This window comes from Ornithorhynchus anatinus, chromosome 3 (assembly GCF_004115215.2).
Source record: "Ornithorhynchus anatinus isolate Pmale09 chromosome 3, mOrnAna1.pri.v4, whole genome shotgun sequence".
NCBI lineage: Eukaryota > Metazoa > Chordata > Mammalia > Monotremata > Ornithorhynchidae > Ornithorhynchus > Ornithorhynchus anatinus.
Window position 1 is genome coordinate 98,235,029 of NC_041730.1, and position 26,929 is coordinate 98,261,957.

Below are 26,929 nucleotides of genomic sequence, written 5' to 3' on the forward strand. Positions count from 1 at the left end.
ACCCTATTTATTTTGTTAATGAATTGTACATCGCCTTGATTCTATTTAGTTGCCATTGTTTTTACGAGATGTTCTTCCCCTCGACTCTATTTATTGCCATTGTTCTTGTCTGTCCGTCTCCCCCGATTAGACTGTAAGCCCGTCAAACGGCAGGGACTGTCTCTATCTGTTCCCGACTTGTTCATCCCAAGCGCTTAGTACAGTGCTCTGCACATAGTAAGCGCTCAATAAATAAATACTATTGAAGTGGCAGAGCCGGGATTCGAACCCATGACATCTAACTCCCAAGCCCGGGCTCTTTCATTCATTCAATAGTATTTATTGAGCGCTTACTATGTGTGCAGAGCACTGTACTAAGCGCTTGGGATGAACAAGTCGGCAACAGATAGAGACAGTCCCTGCCGTTTGACGGGCTTTCCACTGAGCCACGCTGATGCTATTGATGCCTGCTTACTTGTTTTGATGCCTGTCTCCCCCCTTCTAGACTGTGAGCCCATTGTGGGCAAGGATTGTCTCTGTAGCAGAACTGTACTTTCCAAGCGCTTAGTACAGGGCTCTGCACACAGTAAGCGCTCAATAAATACGATTGATTGAATGAATGAATGAATGAATGAATGAATGAATGAATGAAAGTCACCTAACTTCTCTGTGCCCTTAGTTACTGCATCTGTAAAATGGGGATTAAGACTGTGAGCCCCAGTACTTAGTACAGTGCCTGGCACGTAGTAAAAAAAAAAGATTCAATAATTTTCATCTCTTCATTCTGAATCACCGATATTTGTTCTTAATTGTGTTGTCAAATTCTTCACCTACCATGCTACAACCTGACCAGTCGTGCAGCCCCAGAAAATAAATGAACAGTCGCAAAACCTATTGAAAGAAAATTTTACATTCAGTCTTTGTGCAACTGTTTATTGTTTTGTGCTAAATTAATAAGAAAATGGAATATAAATAGGAACGTTTCTCTCATGCCTTATTTATCCAAAAAATATAATTTACAGTAAACCTCTTTGATTTTTGTTAGCAGAGCACAGCTTTATTTGTAATTCTCACACCTAGGACTCTCACAAGATTACACATTGCCTGATAAAGCAATTTTTAAAAGGTAGCTCCGCAGATGATTAAATCTGACAGATGTTGGTGTGGCCGTGAACTCCTTGCAACTGTAGACTGCCTTTTTGGAATTCCTGTTAAAATAATGAAATTATTCACAAATAGAAATTTGATCTGATAAAAATATAAATCGGGTACAATAACGCATTTCAAGATTCCAAACCAAAATACCTCACAGCAGCTACGGAAGAGAAATCACAGAAGTGTGCCAGAAGAAAATACGCTAAAGAGACTGGATCTTTTCGAAAATCAAAGATTGTTACAATATTGTCATCCTTGAAATCATTTTCTAGTGTCGATTATCACCGGAGTAAAATAGGAAAGAAGAGAGAAACGTGGCAAGCTTCTGGGTTTAGAGGGAAGAAAATTGTGAGAAAATGAGGGTGTTTTTTTCATAGCACATTTTTATAGTTGGTCTGGGGAACATAACAGTTAACACCACAATCCTCCTCAAAGGAGGTCATGATAATGGATTTGCTTTAAATAGAAGTCAATATTATATGAAAAATTCTGAGTCCCACATAGTATTAAAACAAAGTAGATGCACATTGATTGCATCGATGCAGAACTACTTGCTTGAAAGAAACACAAAATAACCTTCCATGGCCATAATTAATTCTCCCCTTGAATTCACAATGGCCTTTACTGGTTAAACTGATGTAAACGAAACATTGCAAATATGGTGTGAGGTCATTTATTGTTACTAGCCAGTCTCGCGTGGGATACATACAGAAAGTCAGCATTTTCTTTATGCCACTGAAGAAATTGATGATTTCAGACAAAGAAAAGAGGTGGCTGAAATCCATGAGTTAGGAGCTGCGACGATATAGTACATCTGTCAAAATAAGTCAATTTGGTGATATTAGGGCCCTGATATTGCCTTTCTGAGGTGAGTGAATTGTGTATAACTGTATATTTTCTATTATTAAATGGATGGATGCTGATCTAAAATTTCAGAAATATACCGGACAATAAGGCTGGCCTACGACTGAACCAATATCTCATTCTCCCAGGTTTTACTTTCAAGTGATATCAGCCCTGAGAATTTAGAGGAAAATTATTTCACTGTCTTCTCTCTTGAATAGGCATTTTTATAATTTAATTTTAATGATAAGGTTATAAAAATAATAAAAGCCACAAAAATAGTCTACAGTCAATTTTCTGATAAAGAAAATTTGTTTTTCCATTTGTGATTAAAATGGCCTACGGAAAGTTTTTTGGAGCTAGGTGTTAATTAAAAATATGGAAATGGATTTTTAAACACATTACAGCATACAGTGGAAGAATAAATCACAACAGATTTGTTCACAAAACCATGCTCGTTCCATGATGTGTTTTAAAAATGCCTAAGTTATTGGATGTTTTTCACATGCCGGTTTCCAAAGTAAACTGTGATTCCAGTGAAAACAGAAATTAAATTTACAATGAACGGGACAGGTTATTATTTTCACAAAAATATGCACTTCTTTGTGGCGAAGACAAAAGCAGTGCTCTTTTATTTTTCTCTTTCTTAGCAGAGTGCATTAAATATTATTTCAGATTGCTTCCTAATCCAAATACTTTTCTAGCATACTTTATTGTAAAAGAAACTCTAGGCTCTACTCAGATTTCACTGAACCCTTTGAAATCAGAGTGATAGAGCGGAGAGAACTAAATAGGAATTCTGACTCTTTTCTCAATCGATCGTATTTATTGCGAGTTGACTGCTTGCAGAGCACTCTACAAAGACCTTGGAAGAGTACAATATAACAGAGCTTTTTATGGTATTTGTTAAACGTTTACCACGTGCCTGGCACTGTGCTAAGCGCTGGCGTAAATCCAAGCTAATCAGTCCCTGTCCCCGTGGAGCGCACAGTCTTAATCCCCACTGTACGGATGAGGTAACTGAGGCACAGAAAAGTGAAGCCACTTGGTCAAGGTCACAAAGCAGAGGAGGGGCAGAGCAGGGATTAGGACTCAGGTCCTTCCGACTCTCAGGCCCGTGCTCTGTCCTTTAGGCCACGCTTCTTCTAGTAGATATGGTAGATATGAAGAGAGGTAAAGTGGGTAACTACGTTCCTAAATTCCCCACCCTTCCATTTAGTGTGTACCATTTCACGTCTCCGAATTAGGAGTAAGAATATCTGCTCATCCTACCTCACAGACTAGTCAGTGAGAAAAAAACAAAACAAGAACTTTGAACGGTACTCAAAGATAATAATAAAAAAGTCGGGATTTGTTTAGTGCTTACTATGTGCCAAGCACTGTTCATTCATTCATTCAATAGTATTTATTGAGCACTTACTATATGCAGAACACCGTACTAAGCGCTTGGAATGTACAATTCGGCAACAGATAGGTACTTGAGCGCTTACTATGTGCAGAGCACTCTTCTAAGCGCTGGGGGAGATACAGGGTCATCAGGTTGTCCCACGTAGGATTCACAGTCTTCATCCCCATTTTACAGATGAGGTAACTGAGGCACCAAGAAGTGAAGTGACCTGCCCAAAGTCACAGAGCTGACAGGCGGCAGAGCCGGGATTAGAACCCATGACCTCCGACTCCTAAGCCTGGGCTCTTTCCACTGAGCCACGCCGCTTCTTCCGTTGCATTAACTCCATCCAGATAGGTATGTTAACAGATTTAAATGGCAATCTTTAAAAAGCGTGATCAACTTTGGAAAATCTCTTCTTCAAGTTGGAAATTAAACGGACTGCGTATGGCAGGAGCCCAGATGAAACCCGATACTATTAAAAGGCAAGGGCATGAGGCGACTGGCACTGGAGAAAGACATTCACAGTTTCTCCGGGTAAAAATCATCCTTTGTCCGGCCTATGTGAATGACCACTCATTGTCAAGTAGCATAGTGATGACTGTAGTCATTTGAATGAAAATAAAAGTTCCCAACAGAGGGATCATTAAGAGAGGAGGAATAAACAGAAAGTTATTAAGGACTTACAGTGTTTAGAGATACGTGGCCTAGATATCATAAACATTTCACCGAGCTGAAAGTCTCCACACTCGAGGGCTATGTGCCTCACATATTAGGCATTAAGGAAAAACTGCTGTATTAAGCATACTCATCAACAAAATAATTTCTTCTGACAGTGCATGATGTTCCAGCCAGATAACTCTATCTTTTCAGAAGAACTTTCCGGAATTTTCTAAGAGCATAATTTCCTAAATTCACAGTGAAGACATGCATTTTGGAAGCACTCAGTGGATTTCTACTTTTATCCCTTACATTACAAAGGAGAGGCAAGAGCAGATTAAGGCTCTGGTGAGCTTGAAAAAAAGCAAGCTCAAAGGGGCCCCAAGCTAAAATTCACCTTGTCCTGCCATCCTTCAGAGCCTGGTGCATCTCTGCCTCAAGTTGCAGTAATGTATTCATGCAGACATTCACTCGTTCATTCATTTATTCATTCAGGAATAAATGCAAAACTACGCAAAAGTACTAAGTGCTGGGGAAGAGTAGACTAGAAAATAAATTGAATCTGGTCTCTGACCCACACAGGACTCTCAATCCAAGCATAAAGAGAAGCAGCATGGCTCAGTGGAAAGAGCCCGGGCTTGGGAGTCAGAGGTAATGGGTTCTAATCCCAGCTCCGCCGCTTGCCAGCTGTGTGACTTTGGGCAAGTCACTTCACTTCTCTGTGCCTCAGTGACCTCATCTGGAAAATGGGGATTAAAACTGTGAGCCCCATGTGGGACAACCTGATTACCTTGAATCCCTAGAACAGTGCTCTGTACATAGTAAACACTTAAAAAATACCCACATTATTTTATAAGGACCTGGGTTCTAATCCCAGCTCCTCCACTTCTCCGCAGTGGGACCTTGCTCAAGTCACTTCACTCCTCTGTGCCCCAGCTATCTCATCTGTAAAATGGGAATAAAGACAGTGAACCTTATTTGGGACAGGGACTGTATCCAACCTGATCAGCTTGTATCAACCCCAGGGCTTAGGACAGTGCCTGACACGTAGCGAGTGCTTAACAAATGCTATAAAAAAATAAGGAGGGGGTGGGGACTAAAACAATGGACATAGAAGGAAAACTGATATTGGTCAAAAAAACACTAATGATATAGGATAAGAACAAAAAAATAAGATTTGTTTCAAGTACGGATGAGGCAGTTATTAACGTGATTCTCACTGCGTCAACAGGCCGATCCAAAGTCTGACAGTTACGACGGGCACCGCAGAACGTATTTCCCAATGTCGTATGGGAGCATAAGCTTCCCCCAGTTCCTTCCCCAACTAGGCCTAGTTGGGGCCAGCCAAGAGCACGGGAAACTCTGTGGATTTCTCGGGCCTCAGCAGGTCCCCGATGCCTCACTTAGGAGGGAAAAGCAGATTCAGCTTCTCCTGGTTCCTTCCAAGACAAAGAAGTATCTCTTCCAGATGCCTGGTGGAATTGGTGGAGAAGAAGCTCTGCAGGCTTCTCAGGCCTCGGCTGTCCTGCAGTTCTACTCTCCTCAAAATGTCAGGGGAACATATTTGGCAAAGGAGCATCTAAGAGGGGAGGTGTCCACTGGTGCTATTAGAATTAATGCCTGTCTCCCCCACTCTAGACTGTGATCTTGTTGTGTGCAGGGAATGTGTTGTACTCTCCCCAACACTCAATACAGTGCTCTGCACACAGTAAGCGCTCGATAAATACGATTGGATGAATGAGTAGCGACAGAGCGGGTCCTCTTGCTTTCACATGTCCTCATGGATAATCTGCCAGGACCTTAAACTGTGGCCAAAAACTCAACCCTCATCTTGTTCCCGAGCTATACAGCACGGTCCATACCACCACCATCCTCCCTTCCCAAAAAGCTCAGAATCTTGATCTCATCTTTTCCTACCTTTTCCCCTACATATATAGATACATATATACATATTCTCAACATAATCAATCAGTGGTATTTATTGATTGCTTATTGTGCACTGTACTAAGCCCCTGAGAAAGTTCATTACAGTCAAGTTGGTAGACACGCATCCCTGCCCACGAGGAGCTTGCAGTCTAGGGGGAACTTACAGTTCCGGATTGACGTCTTTCTCTCCATCTTTATAGCAACGACCCTGATTCCCAAGTTCTTCCGTCCTTCCAAATGGGTTATTAAATCAGAGCCTCTTTACTGGTCTCCCTGCTTTCATCCTATCCACCCTCAACCTCCCTCAGTCTGTCTTGCACAAAATGATTTTCTTCTAACACTGCATCGCGTTCCAGCCAGATAACCAGAAGTTTTCAGAAGTTTTCCCAACTTCCCCAGAGCCAAATTCCCTAAATGCATAGTGTAAACATGGGTTATGGAATCACTCAATGAATTTCTGCTTTTATTTCTTCCACTACAACAGCGAGGCAAGACCAGGTTAAGGCTCTGATGATCGTGGGAGTGAGAAAATATCCGCAACTATAGGAGAAGCAGCGTGGCTCAGTGGAAAGAGCATGGGCTTTGGAGTCAGAGCTCATGAGTTCGAATCCCAGCTCTGCCACTTGTTGGCTGTGTGACTGTGGGCGAGTCACTTAACTTCTCTGTGCCTCAGTTCCCTCATCTGTAAAATGGGGATTAAGACTGTGAGCCCCACGTGGGACAACCTGATTCCCCTATGTCTACCCCAGCGCTTAGAACAGTGGTCGGCACATAGTAAGCGCTTAACAAATGCCAACATTATTATTATTATTATTAGATTGTGAGCCTTTTGAGGCAGGGATTGTGCTCAATAAATACTAATGGCTGATTGGTTGTAGCTGCGTGAAACAAGTGGGATATTTTTCAAGAGAACGTTTCAGAGGAATCCTTCATTTTGGCACCACTGACTTGACGCAGTAGCAGGCTCCTGACAGTTGCTTGGTCCCTACTCAAAGCTCACCTCCTCCAGGAGGCCTTCCTGGACTAAACCCCCCTTTTCCTCTGCTCCCCGTCCCTTCCCCATCACCCCATTCACTCCTTCTGCTCTACCCCCTCCCCACCCCACAGCACTTGTGTGTATATGTACATATTTATAATTCAATTTATTAATGATGTGTATGTATCTATAATTCTATTTATACTGATGCTATTGATACCTGTTTTCTTGTTTTGATGTCTGTCATTCCCCCCCAACACCCTTCTATACTGTGAGCCCATTGTGGGCAGGGATTGTGTCTATTTGTTGCTGAATTGTACTTTCCCAGTGCTTAGTACAGTGCTCTGCACATAGTAAGCACTCAATCAATATGATTGAACGAGTGAATGAATGAATCGGTCCTTCTTGTTTGCTTAGGGAAGCAGCCTGGCTCACTGGAAAGAGCCCGGGCTTAGGAGTCAGAGGTCATGGGTTCGCATCCCGGATCTGCCACTTGTCAGCTGTGTGACTGTGGGCAAGTCACTTTACTTCTCTGTGCCTCAGTTTCCTCATCTGGAAAATGGGGATGAAGACTGTGAGCCTTACGTGGGACAACCTGATTAGCCTGTATCAACCCCAGCGCTTAGAACAGTGCTCTGCACATAGTAAATGCTTAACAAATACCAGTATTATTATTATTATTATTATTAATTCATCCAGTTAGGGAGACAAAATGATTATGGCTTTGGGGTCGCTTCCATGAGTGTACCTCCTGATGGGCCCAGGGCCAACACAAACCATCAGAACCTGTCGCGGGGGTGGTAACCTAGCCTGCTCTATCTGAAAGACCTACCCCGAGTCTCTTTCTCGGCCCAGGTCTGGGAAGGAACAGGACTGAGAGGCTGAAAAAGTTTTATATGCTTTCTGTCAATCAGGCAAAATGTGTTGACGAAAGAGATTCCAGACAAGGCTCAGAAGTGGAACTAGCGGTAAGTGGTTCTACTAATGTTGACTTTGTTTGAGTGACTTAATCATCACTAATGTATGTGCTTAGTGTGGAGACGTGCCTCGAGGGGTAGAAATAAAAACTTAAAGACTGAGGCAAAACCAAACTTTTTTTTTTGAAAAACTCCAACGGCATTCCTGCCTCGTGCAGACAAAAGAACACAGGGACCCAAGAACAAGAATAGCTACATCCACTGTACGCGTGATTTTTCCTTGACAAACTGTTTTGCATAGTATGGAGAAAGCTTCACCCCAACCCCAAATTTATTTATGGATTTGCCTTCAATCCCCAGAGGCAGGCAATTACAAAGGAATCTGTTGGGAGCTCTATGTTAGAATAAGAGTCTGATCTTTTACAACAATAATAATAATAATAATTATGGTATTTGTTAAGCGCTTACTATGTGTCAAGCACTGTTCTAACCCCTGGGGTAGGTACAAGGTGATCAGATTGTCCCACGAGGTGCTCAGAGTCTCAGTCCCCACTTTGCAGATGAGGTAACTGAGGCACAGAGAGGTTAAGTGACTTCTAAGTTAAGTGGAGAAGCAGCGTGGCTCAGTGGAAAGAGCCTGGGCTTCGGAGTCAGAGGTCATGAGTTCGACTCCCGGCTCTGCCACTTGTCAGCTGTGTGACTGTGGGCAAGTCACTTAACTTCTCTGTGCCTCAGTTCCCTCATCTGTAAAATAGGGATTAAAAGTGTGTGAGCCCCACGTGGGACAACCTGATTACCCTGTATCTCCCCCAGCGCTTAGAACAGTGCTCGGCACCTAGTAAACGCTTAACAAATACCAACATTATTATTAAGTGACTTGCCCACGGTCACACAGCAGACAAGTGGCGGAAGCGGCATTAGAACCCACGACTTCTGATTCCCAAGCCCACGCTGTTGCCTCTAGGCCATGCTGCCCTCTAGGTTTTGGTTTGATACCATAAAATTTTCTTATATTGAAATTGTTTTAAATTAGCTTAGGACACATATAGGCACACTTCAGAAATAGTTCTAAAAACCAAAAGTGTATTTGAAGTGTTTTGAAAATTAGGGTTGCAATTCTTTATGAATAGATACAGATCCACTTGAAAGCTGATCATTTTTCAAGGGCAAAATCTAGATGCCCAGCTCTGCAAGATAAGATGGCTCTCAAATAGGCATACTCCAAGATATTCTTCTTTAGGTTCCTTGAAAATATGGTTGGATTCTGGGTGACCGTAACATGGGGTAATGTTTTCCCAGAGACTTACGTGTTATAAATCAGGATCTGTTCCACGGCTTCTGGAAAAGTAATGAGATTTATTTATGGGTTATTTACTGTAATGATAAATGCCACTTAGTTGTTGTTTTATCTTTATTAAATTAATTCAAGCATATCACAATATTAAATAAATGAACGGTTGTAAAGTGATTATGAACCTTTGCATGAGTCTGAAGAAGAAGCTTGTTTCTGCTAACTGTGATTGATTGATTGGTTCACTGCTGGCTGTGGTAGCTGTTTTTCAACCTGAGTGAACAATTTGTCTAGTTGAGGTTCAACAGCAGTCATCTTCTTTTATTCTCAAACCATTCTGGAGCAGAGTACTCCTTCTAAACCACTCTGCAAACCTCAGAAGTCCCCTCTCCATCTGGGACTTCTTCAGCCATATTTATAAACGCTTCTGCTTTCTTGAAAATTGATGCAAGACTTTATAATCCCTCGATTTTAGCTGGTGGTAGAGAAATTGTACCTTGGGCGTCAGGGGACCTGGGTTCCATCGCCCTTTGCTCTTCCCCCGCTCCCAGTCCCACAAGATTTATGTGCGTATGTGTAATTTTATTTATTTGTATTGATCCCCGTCTCCCCCTCTCTAGACTCTAAGCTCGCTGTGGGCAGGGAATGTGACTTAGTGTTGCACTGTACTCTTCCAAGCGCTTAGTACAGTGCAGTGCACACAGTAAGTGCTCAGTAAAGCGACTGAGTGATTGGATGATGTTGGCTGAGCCACTCGGCCGCCGTGTGACCTTGGGGAGGTCACTTAGCTACTTGGGCCTCAATTATCTAATCTGTAAAGTGGGGATTCAATACCTGTTCTTCCTCCAGTCCCATGTGGAGAAAGGACTAGTCCAACCTGATTACCTTGTTGTAGCTAACCCAAGGCTTAGTACTGTGCTTGAGAGATAGTAAGTGCTCAACAAGTACCATTGTAATTATTATTATTCATCTGCTTTGCAAATTTCAAAAAATGTATCAGATTGTTAAAATTTGTTGAAGTCCTCATGGAAAATGAGGTATCTGAATGAGGGGAAATAAATTCATTGCTATCGGCAATATTTATTTCTAAATTAAATTCCCTTCCTGGTTCAGCAGTTTCTTTGGCAATCTGATGATGATGGTATTTATTAGGCACTTACTGTGTGCCAAGCAATGTGATAATAATAATAATAATATTGGTATTTGTTAAGCGCTATGTGCAGAGCACTGTTCTAAGCGCTGGGGGAGATACAGGGTAATCAGGTTGTCCCACATGAGGCTCACAGTCTTCATCCCCATCTTACAGATGAGGGAACTGAGGCACAGAGAAGTTAAGTGACTTGCTCAAAGTCACACAGCTGACAAGTGGCAGAGCTGGGATTCGAACCACTGACCTCTGACTCCCAAGCCCGGGCTCTTTCCACTGAGCCACGCTGCTTTTCTATAAGCAATGGGCTAGTGACAAGGTAATCAGGTTGGACACAGTTGATGGTGTAGTGGATAGAAAATGGGCCTGGGAGTCAGAAGGTCATGGGTTCTAATTCTGCTCCTCCACTTGTCTGCTGGGTAGCCTTGGTTAAGCCACTTCACTTCTCTGTGCCTCAGTTACCTCATCTTTAAAATGGGGATGAAGACTATGAGCCCTGTGTGGGAGAGGGTCTGTGTCCAACCTGCTTTGCTTGTATCCACCCTAGCGCTTAATACATTGCCTGGCACATCATAAGTACTTACCAAACACCATTATTATTATTATTATCATTATCATTATTCTTGTCCCATATGGGGCTCAAACTCTTAATCCCCATTTTACAGATGAGGGAACCAAGGCACCGATTCTAATGGGAATCTGGATTAGAACCCAAGACCTTCTGACTCCCAGGCCCGTGCTCCATCCACTAGACCGTGCTGCTCGTCTGTTCAGGGGGCTCTTCAGAATCTTGAAAGTCTGACTTTCTTGGGGACGATTTTTCCAAGATCCTTCCATTATTGATTGCTTCATCTCAGTCTAGGAGTCTGGGGAGAGATAGAAAAGGTTTTATTTATGTGTAGTACTCAGCTACTCAGCCAGAAGTTGGATATATGTGTAGGGTAAGGCATCAAAATAATACAGGGCTTATCACAAGGTTAGTTTTACGTGGGACGGTTGCAACCTGAGATCAGGCATCGAGCAATACTAGTTGTATTACGTGTACTAAAAAAAGTGGGGAATGTTAGCCTAGGGGAGCTGGAGTCCTAGGCGAACCCATTTACACACTAATCATAAGAAGAAGAAATAAATATAATGATAGCGGTGTTTGTGAAGTGCTTCCTATGTGCTAAGCACTGGGACAGATACAAGAAGCAGCATGGCTCAGTGGAAAGAGCCTGGGCTTGGGAGTCAGAGGTCGTGGGTTCGAATCCCGGCTCTGCCACTTGTCAGCTGTGTGACTGTGTGTGAGTCACTTCACTTCTCTGGGCCTCAGTTCCCTCATCTCTAAAAGAGAGATGAAGACTGTGAGCCTCACGTGGGACAATCTGATTACCCTGTATCTACCTCAGCGCATAGAACAGTGCTCTGCACTTAGTAAGCGCTTAACAAATACCAAAATCATTATTATTATTATTTTTAATCCTGACTCTGCCACTTGTCAGCTGTGTGACTTTGGGCAAGTCACTTAACTTCCCTGTGTCTTAGTCATCTCATCTGTAAAATGGGGATGAAGACTGTAAGCCACACATGGGACAACCTGATTACCTTATATGTCCCCCAGCGCTTAGAACAGTGCTTGGCAGATAATAAGCGCTTAACAAATACCATCATCATTATTATTATTAAGTTGGACAGAGTCCATCCCTCCATGGGGCTCAGACTTACCCACATTTATAATAGCAATACTAATGATTGTACTTGTTAAGCACTTACTATTTGCCAAGCATTATTCTAAGCAATGGTGTAGATACAAAGGTTGGACACAGTCCCTGTCCCACATGGGGCTCACAGTCTACGTAGGAGGGAGTAGGATTTAATCTCCATTTTACAGATGGAATAGTGAAGCACAGAGAAGTTAAGTGACTAGCCAAGGTCACACAGTGTGCATCTGGGAGAGCTGGGATTAGAACCCAGGACGTCTACCCTTGGACCCGTGCTCTTTCCACTAGGTCATGCCGCGTCTCTGGACGAATAGGCCCACAACTTCTCGATACCTAGTCACTAGCATTAATAGCATGTGAGCGATTCAATACCGATGAAATCCAGAGAGCCCTCGTAACTAGTAACTGAAGGCACAGCTAATTTTATCTCCCTAAGGCAATGTCATCTACAGTGCGGGAAATAAGGATATGCCTTGTAGTCTCCAAAGAGAAAAGGTTGGTTTCCTCCCGTAAGGACAGTCTTTTTAGCTGCCCAAGTGTATAAACTGACAGTCATTGCTGAAGTCGCAAGAGATCTGGCCCAAACTCTAGTGCCTCCTGCAATTGCAGAAACAGAGGATATTAAATATGCTCAGCACAGAGGAAAAGTATTTATAACTGTGACAGGGCATTTCCTTGTAATAAGTTATGAGGAAACTCTAGACAAGGAAACATAAACTATGAATAAAATATCCAATATATAATCATGATGGCTTCTGCAAATTATTTTTATATAAAAATAAGGAATGAGGTTCATTAACATAAATGGCCACAGTTTTGAGGTCCCTGATTTCCCTGTGCCTGAGGGTTATTAAACTTCCTGTCTCTGCCTAAAAAAAAAAAATCCACATTTTTTTCAGAACATTTATAATGTCAGATTGCCCAAAATAGCAAAGAATCACAAATTTACAGTGTCCTTTTTCTTACAAGTTTTTTTTTCAAAATATTCATTAACTTTTTAGTGAATGGAAGAATATGTTATCTTCCAAATTTTCCAAATTTACCTCTAAAAATTGCCCCGGTGAAGGAGTAAACTAAAATTAATTCAAGAGTCAAGAACATAAATACTGTAGTTACTAGTTTCCAGAGTTCTACTCTTTCACTTGTACAAGAACTATACATTGAAAGCTGAGAAGGGTGCCTGTGCTTCTTAGCCTCAGTAGGCTCTATGGATTCATCTCCCATTTTCACACATCAAAAAACCGGTTTAAATAAATGTTAACTGCTCTAGGCCAGGTTGAGCCCCTAAAAACACTTTGACCTCAATTACCTGAATATTTCAAGACAAGATATATTTTTAAACCTGAATTATCCAGATAATCTACTGTGGTCATCCCGGCTTTAATTATGTATGTTTGGGGCATATTCAAAATGTGGCTTAAGGCATTCTTCAAATAACCTTCTCATTGAACTTATTCACTTCCTCACAAAAAGGGAAACGGAGTCCTGAGTTTCCTCCAAACAAAACCAAGGCATTTGGCAAAAATATCAATCCCAAACGTTTAATAATGCAAACAAAAGCAGCATAATTTTCAATCCATCCAAGGAATGATCTTTTTTTGTTAAATGTTATCTACGAAGCGTTTACTCTGTGCTAAGTACTTTGACTGATAGAAAATAGATTGACCACAGTCCCATTAGATAGAACGAACAGGGACCTCACCCCTATTACAGATGTGGAAACTGAGAACCAGAGAGGTTAAAAGTGACTTGTCCAGGATCACACAGCACTGGATTTGAACCTATGATCTCTGACTCCCCAGCCCGTGCTTTTTCCACTGAGCCACGCTGCTTCTCTAAAAAAACACTGTTCTAAGCACTGGGGGATACAAGGTGATCAGACTGTCCCACATAGGGTTCACAGTTTTAATCCCTATTTTACAGATGAAGAAACTGAGGCACAGAGCTAGGACCAGAGGTAAGATTTTCCAACTCAGAGGCTCATGCTCTCTCCACTAGGCCTCGCTGCCTCTACAGCTGGCCCGGAAATTCCCGACGGGAGATGGGCTCATCGGTCGCCCCCAACTGACACTCCATGCCGTGTTCACATTCCTTAACTTCCACAGGATAAACTGTGGTATTTTGTTAAGCGCTTACTATGTGCAAAGCACTGTTCTAATCGCTGGGTGATACAAGGTGATCAGATTGTCCCACATGGGGCTCACAGTTTTAATCCCCATTTGACAGATAAGGTAACTGAGGCACAGAGAAGTTAAGTGACTTGCCCAAGGTCACACAGCTGACTAGCGACAGAGCCGGGATTAGAACCCGTGACCTCTGACTCCCAAGCCCGCGCTCTTTCCACTGAGCCACGCTGCTTCCCCAGATAGATGGGCACTATCTGAGATGTGTACAGTTTTGAAGCATCATTGCTCTAAGACAAGCACTTAGAACAGTGCGTGACACATAGTAAGCACTTAAAAAATACCTTTTTTTTAATTATTATTATCATTATTAACTCTTTAACAGCCTCTAGTAGGGTGCGTATTTCCTGAGTTAATTAAAAAGCATATATTTCTAGGGCTCACTGATCTCATTAAAGTTTAATTTTTTTTTAATTTCAAAAATTAGGAGTTTTAGATTGTTGTTTTTTTTCAACTAAGGTTCACAGAGAACTGCTGTATGGCCACTGTTTCCATGGCCACATCACTCATTTCTGGCATTTGCCAGTTTACCATTTCAGTTCCCTGCCAGCAACAGCAGTGTGACGATCCTTTAGATGACTTCTTTTTTCCATATTTTTCCAGATAGTCAAAGCTCTCCGAGCTCATTTTGACATTCACCTTCGGTTACACGATTGCAGGCTCACGTGGAACTCTTCGTTGGCTATGACAACAATAGGAAGAACAAGGATCAGCTAGGAAGTGGAATGAATATGCCAGAATGAAATGTCAGGATAAATAATTGAATGTATAATAGAATATGCATATTCCTAAATGCCGAGTATGGGTGTAAATGCATAATTCCTAGGAATGGTTTTTGGGCCGGTATGACTTAGAGTATTGGGAATTAATTGAGGAAGGCCCCATGTAGGAGTGAGGTTTGGAAGATGGGATGGACTGAGGTCTGGCAGATATGGAAGCGGGAGGAGGGAGTTCCAGGCTACAAAGTGTTAAATGTTGCTTTTTTGGTCCCAGTGGTCAAATTCTTCTAACGAAGATGTGAAAAAAATGGATATTTTTTACTGGAATTTCCTCTCAAAAACACCTTTCAACCATTCAGACCAATCATTAAATTTAAATTCTGAAATGAAAAAAAAATGAGGGGAAGGAAGTAATGAGCGTAGTGAATGATTTTATGGAATTTTTTATGAATACCTTTGGGTAATGTAGTTATTCTGATCTGCACCAGGATTTCAGATATATGTTTCACGATCTCCTGTTACAGCAGATGTTTTCTAGAAGTTCTACAAATGAGGGTCTCCATAAGACATCTTTTAATTAGACTACATTTAGCCTACGCTCCATCTGCCCAGACTGAAAACTGGAGCTCTTTGAAGGAGTCAAGTATGGGGATGGATAGATAGACGATAAATAGATGTATTCATTCCATTGTATTTACTGAGCACTTACTCTGTGCAGACACTGTACTGTGCTCTTGGGAGAGTACAATATGACAATAAACAAATAAATTCCCTGCTCACGAGTCTACAGTCTAGAAAAAGATAAGTAAATAGACACTCACCTCATCAAAGCAAATCGCTCCCTCCTTTCTTCCCTCCCTGATCACCATCTTCAACCACTCACTTTCCAGTGGCTTCATCCCCACTGCTTTCAAGCATGTCTCCCCTATCCTAAAAAACCCTCTGTTGATCCCATGGCACCCTCCAATTATCACCCCATCTCCCACCTCCCATTCTTCTTCCGACTCCTCGTGTGAGTTATCTACAGCCTGCAATCTGGCTACCACCTACTCCAGTCCACAGAAACTGCCCTCTTTAAGGTCACCCGTGACCCCTTTTTTGCCAAATCCAGTGGCCTCTGCTCCATCCAAATCCTCTTTGATCTTTCTGCTGCCTTCAAACTCGTGGACTACTCTCTTCTTCTGGGGACATGATCCAACCTCGACTCACTGATGTTGTTCTCTCCTGGTTCTCCTCCTATCTCCCTGGCTGCTCATTCTCTGTCTCCTTGGCAGGACCTCCTCTGCCTCCCATCTTCTGTCTGTGGGACTCCCAAGGCTCAGTCCTGGTTCCCCTTCTATTCTGCAGCTACACCAACTCCCTAGGAGAACTCATTCACTCCCACATCTTCACCTTCCGACTCTATGCAGATAATTCCCAATTTTACCTCTCCAGCCCTGACCTCTCTCCTCCTTTAGAGGCTCACATTTCCTCTTGCCTCCAAGACTTCTCTACTTGGTTGTCAAGCCGACACTTCAAAGTTAACATATCCACAACAGGACTCCTCATCTTTTCTGTCAAACCCTATCCTCCCCTTGACTTTTCCATCCCTGAAAGCAGCACTACCATCCTCCCTGTCACAAAAACCTGTAACCTTCACACTGTACTTGACTCCCTCAAAACTCTCATTAAACCCACACGTTCAATCTATCAGGAAAATCCTGTTTGTTCTACCTTCACAGCTTCTCTAGGATCTGCCCTTTCCTCTCCATGGTTTCCTTCCTTGACTATTGTATCAGCCTCCTTATTGACCTCCCTGCATCCTACCTCTCGCCTTCACTCTGCTGTCCAAATCATTTTTCGGAAAAACCGTTTAGTCCATATCTCTCCCCTTCTTACAAGCCACCCACCGGTTGCCCGTCCCCCATCACATTAAACAGAAACTCCTTCATTCATTCATTCAGTTGTATTTATTGAGTGCTCACTGTGTGCAGAGCACTGTACTAAGCACTTGGGGAAGTACTAAATAACAATAAGCAGATGCATTCCCTGCCCACAACAAGCTTACCATCAGCCTTCAGGAAAGCCCTCCTTTCTAACCTCACTGATTTCCTACTACAACCCAACCTGCACACTCCTCTCCTCTAAAACCATCCACTCTCTGTATCTTGATCTCGTCTACCCTGCTACCAAACGCTTGCCCACGTTCTTCCTTTGTCTAGAACTCCCTACCCCTTCATATCGGACAGTCCACCCCTTGCCCCACTCTTGAAACCCTCCTAAAATCACATCTCTTCCAGTTGGCCTTCCCAGACAAAACCTTTTATTTCCCCTATCCGTCATCTCCTTGCGTTGACTGTATACTGAGCTATTTATCCATTGAGTACTTTAGTCCTTACCCCAGCCCCACAATTCCTATGTGATTAGTCTTATACTCTACTATATCCCCTGTCCCTTATCTGCTTTTCTCCCTCTGCAGCCTGTAAGCTCCTTTTTTTATGGTATTTGTTAAGCGCTTACTATGTGCCAGCTACTGTACTAAGCTTGGGGATAAGTATAGGCTAATCAGGTTGGACGGAATCCCTGTCCCACATGGGGCTCACAATCTTAACCCCCATTTTACAGATGAGGTAACCGAGGCCCAGAGAAGTTATGTGACTTGTCTAAGGTCACACAGCAGACAAGTGGCAGAGCTGGGTTTAGAGCCCAGGTCTTTCTGACTCACAGGCCTATTCTCTATTCACTAGGCCATGCTGCTTCTCCTTATGGGCAGGGATCATATCTACCAACTCTGCTGTATTGTTCTTTCCCAAGCGCTTAGCACAGTGGTCTGAACGTAGTAGGCATTCAGTAGATACTACTGACATTTACATAGACAGACAGAAATAATTGCTTTTCACTCATTCATTCAATAGCATTTATTGAACACTTACTATGTGCAGAGCACTGTACTAAGCACTTGGAGTGTACAATTCGGCAACTGATTGAGACAATCTCTGCCCAATTACAGGCTCACAGTCTAGTCGGGGGGACAGACAGACAAAAACAATAGCAATAAGTAGAATCAAGGGGATGTACATCTCATTAACAAAATAAATAGGGTAATAAAAATATATACAAATGAGTGGACGAGCATGGTGCTGAGGGGAAGGGAGAGGGGGAGGAGCAGAGGGAAATGGGGGGAAAAGAGGGTTAAGCTGCGGAGAGGTGAAGGGGGGGCGGTAGAGGGAGTAGAGGGAGAAGGGGAGCTCAGTCTGGGAAGGCCTCTTGGAGGAGGTGAGCTCTCAGTAGGGCTCTGAAGAGGGGAAGAGAATTAGTTTGGCGGAGGTGAGGAGGGAGGGCGTTCCGGGACAGCGGGAGGACGTGGCCCGGGGGTCGACGGCGGGATAGGCGAGAACAGGGGACCGTGGAGAGGTTAGCAGCAGAGGAGCGGAGCGTGCGGGGTGGGCAGTAGAAAGACAGAAGGGAGGAGAGGTAGGAGGGGGCAAGGTGATGGAGAACCTTGAAGCCTAAGTATGAAGCTTTTCATACTCAAGACGATGACAACACACTCCTCCCCTCTAAAACCATCCACTTTCTCTACCTTGATCTCGTCTATCCTGCTACCAAACGCTTGTCCACGTTCTTCCTTTGTCTACAACTCCCTCCCCCTTCATATCGGACAGTCCACCTCTTGCCCCGCTCTTGAAGCACGGCGAAGTTCGCCTATGAGTGCGTGTGACTGAAAAACCTCGTCTCAGCAGTGTTGTCGCACAAAAAGACTACCCATTTTTGTGTTGTCATGTTTGATGTTTGACGGATCAAATACGTGGGTTGAAAAAGAGCGATGAGTCGAGGTTAATGCCAAGGTTGTGGGCTTGTAAGACAGAGTCAAGGTGGTACCGTATGCAGTTATGAGAAAGTCAGGGGGAAGACAGGGTTTGGGTGACAACCCAGCAGAGATTCTTTTTCACTGCATGGGGCTAAATCAAGGTCACACTAACAAAATGAATGATTACATTTTAATAATTAAAAATAAGAGGAGTTAATAATTAAAATTTCTTAACAGTACCAAAAAAGGCAGCCTTGTTTTCAACCCAGCATAGGGACAATTTGCAAAGAGTGCTTCTTTTTGAAGTTACAGAGAGTGGATGAAAAGCTCGGGGCAAAAGCCAGAAGTGTTTCCTTTTTCTTGATTGGCTTAGGATCCTACCTGATTGACAGCAGCTGCCTAGAGGTGTGCCAGAGTTTTTCATCTGTTCCCAGCCGTCTTTCCCTTTTCAGATGAAATGTCGTAAAACATGCATGTTTGGTTCGTTTCATAGTCAAAATAATACCGCCGTTACTTTCATAGAGAAGCAACGTGGACTAGTGGAAAGAGCATGGGCCTGGCTTCTAATCCCAGCTCTGACTCTTGTCTGCTCTGTGACCTTGGGTAAGTCACTTAGTTTCTCTCTGCCTCAGTTACCTCATCTGTGAAATGGTGATTAAGACCTCAAGCTCTATGTGGGACAGAGACTGTGTCCACTCTGATTATCTTATATCTCCCTCAGTGCTTAATATGGTACCTGGCACATAATAAGCACTTAACAAATTTTTAAAAATCCAAAAAAGCTACCCTATTTACTTACACAATTGCTCCAAGTTGTGGCATTTTTTTTTTTACCATCCAAAAACTGGGGAGAGGCTATTAGGTGGGGAATTAAGGCTAGCCCAAAAAAGCACATGAGGAAAAATAGAGGAGAAGAAGAAAAGGAGGAAAGGAGGGAAAAGGAGAAGATAAATAAGGGGGCGCTTGAGACTGCCTCTCTTCAGGTGCAAGAATCCAAATGCTGCATTCAATTGGCAGCATTTCCTTCAGTAAAGTATGATGATCCCCCCACCCCAACCCCAAAGCTTGCTAGTGCCCGTTTTAAAGAAAAAACTCCCCTTCGCAGGCACAAACCTGTGTCTTGAACATGTCTGTGTTCTGTCTCTTGCCCTCTTCCTGCCTCCAAGCAGGCACATTTTAAAGTAGAAACTCTTCATCCATGTGACCCCATTCTGACCTTCTCCTCTTCCTAACCCAGGTGCACCCTGCTTTCACTGCTTACAATTACATAGAGAGAGAGAGAGAGAGAGAGAGTATAGTGATACCATAGTATATAGTATATACCTATATTTAGAAATATGTACATATGCTACAAAATACCATATTTACTTTCAAAAATGTCTCCACACACATGCAAATACACACATTTTTATTTCCTCTTCAAATTCGGGTGCAGGCAAAGGGGTTGGCGGAGAGAGTTGTGTAAGAAGTTTGGTATTTTATTGCAAATAGAGCAGTTAAAGTTAAGGCATTAAATTTGTAGTTAAGCAATGCATCTGAGTGGCAGGGTCCTTTTGAATTATAAAAGTGAAATAGTCTCTTATCAGCTAAAGATTTTCACTTTAGATCATTTCCTTGACTCTGTGACTTGTGTTTTCCTCCGAGGATGTTTCTCATCCTTGCATAGCTTTATACTTTCCCCCATCCCTCCCTCTCCTTAGTAATAAAGAGGACCGATTAATGTTTCCTACCACTTCCATGTTTTCTCCCCTTCAATCATTAAGTTCTTTGGTCTCTCCAGTGCTTCGGGCTACTTAGTTACTGATTATGACAAGAGAAGCCAAAGGGAGGAAGGAAAAGATCAAAGGCGATAAAAAACCCAAAAAAACCGAAAGAACCTTTAGCTACAGGCTCATGTGCAAAACGAAATCCACAAGCACAGCAAGGAAACTGGGTAAAATCAGAAGTCCATGGATCGTGGGTCTGGGTCTTGGAGCGTATTCCACAGGGAAGCAGCACGGGCTACCAGAAGGAACACGGGCCTGGAAGTCAGAAGTCCCGAGTTCTAATCTCGATTCCCTCCACTTGTCTGCAGGTGACCCCAAGTTCTTGGTACAGGGCTCTGCACAGAGTAAGCACTCAATAATGATGACTGTCTGACTTACCTTGGACAAGTCACTTAACTCCTCTGTGCCTCAGTTTCCTTGTCTGTAAAATGGGGATTAAATCCTACTCCCTCCTACTTGGATTGTGAGTCCCATGTGGGACAGGGACTGTGTCCATTCTCTTTATTTTATATCTACCTTGGCACTTAGTACAGTTCTTGGCACATAGTATGCGCTTAACAAGAGTCATAATTCCAACAACAATAAAAAGAACAATAATAATAGTAAGCACTTCAGAGAGTACACTATAACAATAAACAGACACATTCCCTATCCATAATGAGCTTACAGTCTAGAGGGGGAGACAGATGTTAATTTAAATAAATACATACTATATAAATGCAGCATTATAACTAACTGCAGGGGCAATCACTGCCGGGGTAATTCTGGGAACAAGGGGCTGAAAGTGAAAATAATGCCGATGCTGCAAACAACAAACCCATCGGCACAACAACAGTAAGTGCTCAATAAGTACGATTGATTGATGGTGAGGACCCTCCTGGGGGCCTTGCATTAGTCTTTTCAGCTACACCCACCCAGAAAATGGGGAGTCTTCATCGAGCTCCAACAAGAATTATATGTAATATTTATAAATATACTATATATAAATTGTACTGTATACTATATTGTACTCTCCCAAGTGCTCAGTACACTGCCCCGGACACAGTAAACAACATGGTGTAGTGGATGGAGCACGGGCCTAGGAGTCAGAAGGTCATGGCTTCTAATCCTGTCTCCGCCACTTATCTGCTGTGTGACCTTGGGCAACTCACTTCTCTGTGCCTCAGGTGCTTCATCCGAAACACTGTGGACCATCTCCTTTTCCTCGATTCGTTATCCCACCTTGGCTTCACTGACTCCGTCTTCTCCTGGTTGTCCTCTTACCTCTCTGGCCATTCATTCTCGGTCTCCTTCGCGGGTTCCTCCTCTGCCTCACACCCCCTAACTGTAAGGGATCCCTCAAGGTTCAGTTCTTGGTCCCCTTCTATTCTCCCTCTCCACTCAGTCCCTTGGAGAACTCATTCACTCTCACAGCTTCAACTATCATCCCCACGTGGATGACACCCAAATCTATACCTCCTCCCCTGTTCTCTCTCCCTCCCTCCAGGCTCACATCTCCTTCTGCCTTCCGTACATCTCTAGTTGGATGTCCTCCCACCAACTCAAACTCAACACGTCCAAGACAGAGCTCCTTATTTCCCTCCCAAACCCCGTACTCTCCTGAACTTTTCCATCACTGTAGACGGCACAACCATCCTTCCCGTCTCACAAACCCATAACTTTGATGTCATCCTTGACTCCGCTCTCTTATTCACCCCACACATCCAATCCGTCACCAAAACCTGCCAGTCTCACCTTCACAACATCATCAAGATCCGCCCTTTCCTCTCCATCCAAACTGTTACCACATTAGTACAATCTCTCATCCTATCCCAAGTGGATTATTGCATCAGCCTCCTTGCTGATTTCCCAACCTCCTGCCTCTCCCCACTTCAGTCTATACTTCAGTCTGCTGCCCGGATTATCTTTCTACAGAAACGTTCAGGGCATGTCACCTCCCTCCTCAAAAATTTCCAGTGGTTGCTTATCAATCTCTGTTCCAAAAAAAAACTCCTCAGTATTGGCTTCAAGCTCTCCATCATCTTACCCCTTCTTATCTCACCTCCCTTCTCTCCTTCTACATCCCAGCCCACACACTCCACTCCACTGGTGCTAACCTTCTCACTGTGCCTCGATCTCACCTGTTGTGCCTCTGTCACCTGGCCCACTTCCTATCTCTGGCCTGGAATGCCCTCGCTGAAAATAATAATAATGTTGGTATTTGTTAAGCGCTTACTATGTGCAGGGCACTGTTCTAAGCGCTGGGGTAGATACAGGTAATCAGGTCGTCCTACGTGAGGCTCACAGTTAATCCTCATTTTTACAGATGAGGTAACTGAGGCCCAGAGAAGTGAAGTGACTTGCCCACAGTCACACAGCTGACAAGTGGCAGAGCGGGGATTTGAACCCATGACCTCTGACTCCCAAGCCCAGGCCCTTGCCACTGAACCACGCTGCGATCAAATCCGCCAATCACTCTTCCTCCCTTCAAAGCCCTACTGAAGGTGCACCTCCTCCAAGAGGCCTTCCCAGACTATGCCCCCTTTTCTTCAGCTCCCCCTCCCTTCTGCGTCGCCTCGACTTGCTCCCTTTGCTCTCCCCCGGCCCCGACACCCTACAGTACTTAGGTATGTAAGTATCTATCTATAATTCTATTCATTTATATTGATGCCTGTTTATCTGTTTTGTTGTCGTTCTTCACCCCTCTAGACAGTAAACCCATTGTAGGCGGGGATTGTCTCTCTTTATTGCTGTATTGTGCCTTCCAAGCACATGGTACAGTGCTCTGCACACGGTAAGCGCTCAATGTAGTTGAATGAATGAATAGATGAATGAAAAATGGGGATTGAGACGGTGAGCCCCACATGGGACAGGGACCGTGTCCAAACCGATTTTCTTGTATCTACCCCAGTGCTTAATACAATGCCTGGCACATAGTAAGCGCTTAACAAATACTATTATTATCATCATCATTAGTAGGCACTCAATCAACACAGTTGATTGATTGATACAAGTTGAATTTTTCCTGCTTAGATTTGGATCCAGTTAGATCTGTCCACTGTAAAAATTCTGCTTCCAGAGTCTGAGACTATGTTGGATCATACGGAGACAGGAGTTTTCTCTGAGCACTCGCCAGAGGCGACACTGAAGTCTGCATGCTGGGAGTGCTATAATATATGATCGCGCTGTGTTCCAGAAGCGGTACAAATAGAGACCTTGATCATCTGAAGTCACCGAACATCCCAATCTGCTTAAGGATGGCATTGAAATTTGGGGAAAAAAAAATCTATGTAAAATACCCGTTGCCTAAAGCTTTCTGTCCATGGGAGCCTGCCTCTCTCTTCACATAAAAAAATCTCCTTAAAAAGAAAGGGCAGGAAGAGGTGTGACCCTCATAACCTGAGGGGATGATTATGCGGCTCCAGGCTGGTAGGAGAAGAAGCATTTGCCTTCTTCCTTACACCTGGGGAACCAAGCCTGTCTTTTGGACTTTTTGAACAGAGGGAACTTTGCGGCAGTCTGTAACCCAAAGACGTATCCAAGATCGACCCGTCTAAAATACTGTGTACTTTCAGATTTTAAGGTTGATATTTTGGATTATTGACTTTTCTCGTCTACTACTACTAATAATAATAATTGTTGTGTTTGTTAAGTGTTTACTATGTGCCAGGGCCTGTGCGAAACGTTGGGGTGAGTACACGCAAATTGGGTCGAACACAGCCCCTGTCCTATGTGGGGCTCACAGACTCAATCCCCATTTTACAGATCAAGTAGGTGAGACCCTGAGAAGTGAAGTGACTTGCCCAAGGTCACACAGCAGACAAATGGTGGAGGCAGAATTAGAACCCAAGACCGTCTGACTTTTAAGCCCGTGTTCTACCCGCTACGCCATGCTGTGCCATGGGTTGTTATTCTTCTCATCAGTATATAGTGTTATTAATATATTCTAAATATATTTATATCACATTTATATTTTAAAATATATTCTACATGTATTTACGGCATTAACTATCAAATATGTGTGTAGATGTATAAATAATATCAAAACATTATAAACACATTGTTAATAATAATAATGTTAAAGGCAGCTGGAGTCAAAATATACATATTTATGAAAAAGAGGACTATGATTCTAACTGTATGTCCTAACCAGATTCCAAATTGGTTCATTATATCCTGCCAACTTCAATTCTCCTGCAGTTTCATCTGGAAAGGATATTTTTCTTTTCCTCTCCCAGCTTGATCTACACTGATACTGTTTAGATGATTAGCATGTATGGATCATTCAGTCTTGGAGACCTACAAATCTTCACAATTTTCCAATGTATTCTAGGGGAAAAAAAAGGACTGTTGGCTCTCTATTCGTACACCAGAAATCTGGAAACATTCTAAACCTTTAGCCAATGTAATCTTGAATATTAACTGTAGAAAAAAATCATATGTTGCAGTTGCAAATTCATTTCTAAGGAAACAAATGCAAAAAGTCCAAGCTTTGGTAGCAGAGTTAATATTCCATTTGTACCATTAATGAAAAAATGCCCCATATGTGGGTAGATTATGTGTCAATTGAAGTTCTGATAAACCCAAACTTTTGAATTTCCGGGCTTTTCAATATAATTCACAATTTCAGTGATATTAACATAGTTCTTTGCATATTGCAGCTGGGGCTCATATGTTCAGTACTGCTGTCTGACTAGCTTACTGTGGACACTCAATAAAATAAGCATTCTTATAATTATTAAAAAGTTTTCTTAAGGGAAAAAACATGTCTTTTCCATACCGCATTAGTGCTCCCGTAAGTTTGCCAATGCCCAGAACTATTCTTTGGAAGAGCACAGAGTCAAGGAATTTAATGCTTACGATCAGAATTTACCATTGGAAAATGAAGCACTTTATTACAAACTTTAGCAATATCCAGTCCTCCCTAAATTATATTTATATGTGAGGCTGCCAGTTTAAAGGTCAGATTTTTTTGATACTCAAATTCACAAAACCATTTCACATTTATAGCATACATGATTTTGTTAGTGCTTCCATGATTAAAGAGATTTAGCCCACTTTCCAAAAATACTTTTAACTTATAACAGAGATTAAATGTGGAAAGTTGTCATCCAAACAGAACTTTTAAATGGAAAATTATGACAATTTAGGGAATTATAAATAAAAACCATCTCCCAACTTTAATTATAGCATTCCCTGGTGGGACCCCTACCCTAAAATAATGCTTAGTCTTTTTTCCCCAAATAAGGTTTCCTAAAGAAAAACAATTCCTTATTGCACTGTAGATACTTGTCAGGGTCGATAGACACATAAAGGAAAGTCAGCGTACGAAGTAATACTTTTCAGCCTCAATCTTAATTCCCTTTCTCCATCACAGAGAAATCATCAAGCTTTTCTGCAAATGTTCTACAAACACATTAGTAAATCCAAACTGGCCTTAACCTGAATCTTAACTAAATTCAAAACTTATTCCTGACATTTATTCCCATACTAAAGAAGTCCATTTCATACCCCAAGCGTAAATACTGAAAAGATTTCCAGTGACTTAAATTAGTGGGTAGGTAAATACTTGGGCTTTAATCTCCTTAATATTTTGAGAGCTGGCATTTCATGCTAAGAATATTAAATGATACCACAGGGCCATTTATTTGATATTAAAATTTTCTGTGTTATGTTTCAAAAAAATAATTCAATACTATAAGGCCATCAACGAGTTTGGTTTCAAGCTATTGTAATGTGGGTGTAGGGAACAATATTGCTAAGTTAAGAAAGTTAATTTTCAAGTAACGGATAACAGCTGGGGAAAAAGGGTACGTAATGGTATATTGGTAGATGATGCAAAGCTAATTTTCCGTTGACCACATCGGTAGAGCATTTTTTATTACATATTTAGCAATCCATTATTCTGTTTAGAGATCTCTTCTCTCTTATTTTTAACGTACCTACATTTGTCAAGAGGCAGTCTGCTCTTTATCAGCAGAAAATACAAATGGAATGCACATGGAACCACACCGTTGTTTTTATGACATCCATTTGTGTGCACGCATTCTCTGGAAGAGTTCAAAAAGGAGTAAAGGGTTTATTTTATGGCTTTATACTCAAAGTCATATTCAGGAAACGTTTGAAAGTCAAGTGAGGCCCAGGTCACATGACCCAGTGGATTTTTGTCAGGGCACACTCCTGGGCTCACGGCTCAGCTCTGGTCCTAGATGAATCACTTAACCTCCCCAGCGTTGTTCCTAATCTGTAACTGGGAGAGACAGCAGCTTAGCTCAAAGGCATGAGGGAAGGATTGGTGTTGGTGTACACAGTCGGTCGACCGATCGTATTTACTGAGTACTTACCACGTGCAGAGCACCGTACTAAGTGCTTAGGAGACTGCAATATAACAACCTAACGAAGTTGGTAGTGACGTTCCCTGCCCACAACAAGCCTACGGTCTAGAGGGGGAGGCGGACATCAACAGAAATAAATATAAGTGCTGCGGGGCCGAGGGAGGAGTGAATAA

General features: G+C 42.6%; 1 protein-coding gene across 3 annotated transcripts in view; it reads left to right on the forward strand.

Annotated features, from left to right (window-relative positions):
* The window catches only part of CABCOCO1 (ciliary associated calcium binding coiled-coil 1), a 186,012-nt gene that overhangs the window by 123,910 nt on the left and 35,173 nt on the right, over positions 1–26,929 (forward strand). For 2 of the 3 annotated variants that reach the window (XM_039911543.1, XM_039911544.1), the window contains exon 6: positions 7,841–7,894. The exons of the other annotated variant lie outside the window; for it this stretch is intronic. In XM_039911543.1, coding sequence (XP_039767477.1) covers positions 7,841–7,894 — 54 coding nt within the window. The remainder of the gene's footprint in view (positions 1–7,840; positions 7,895–26,929) is intronic. 3 annotated transcript variants of the gene reach the window in all.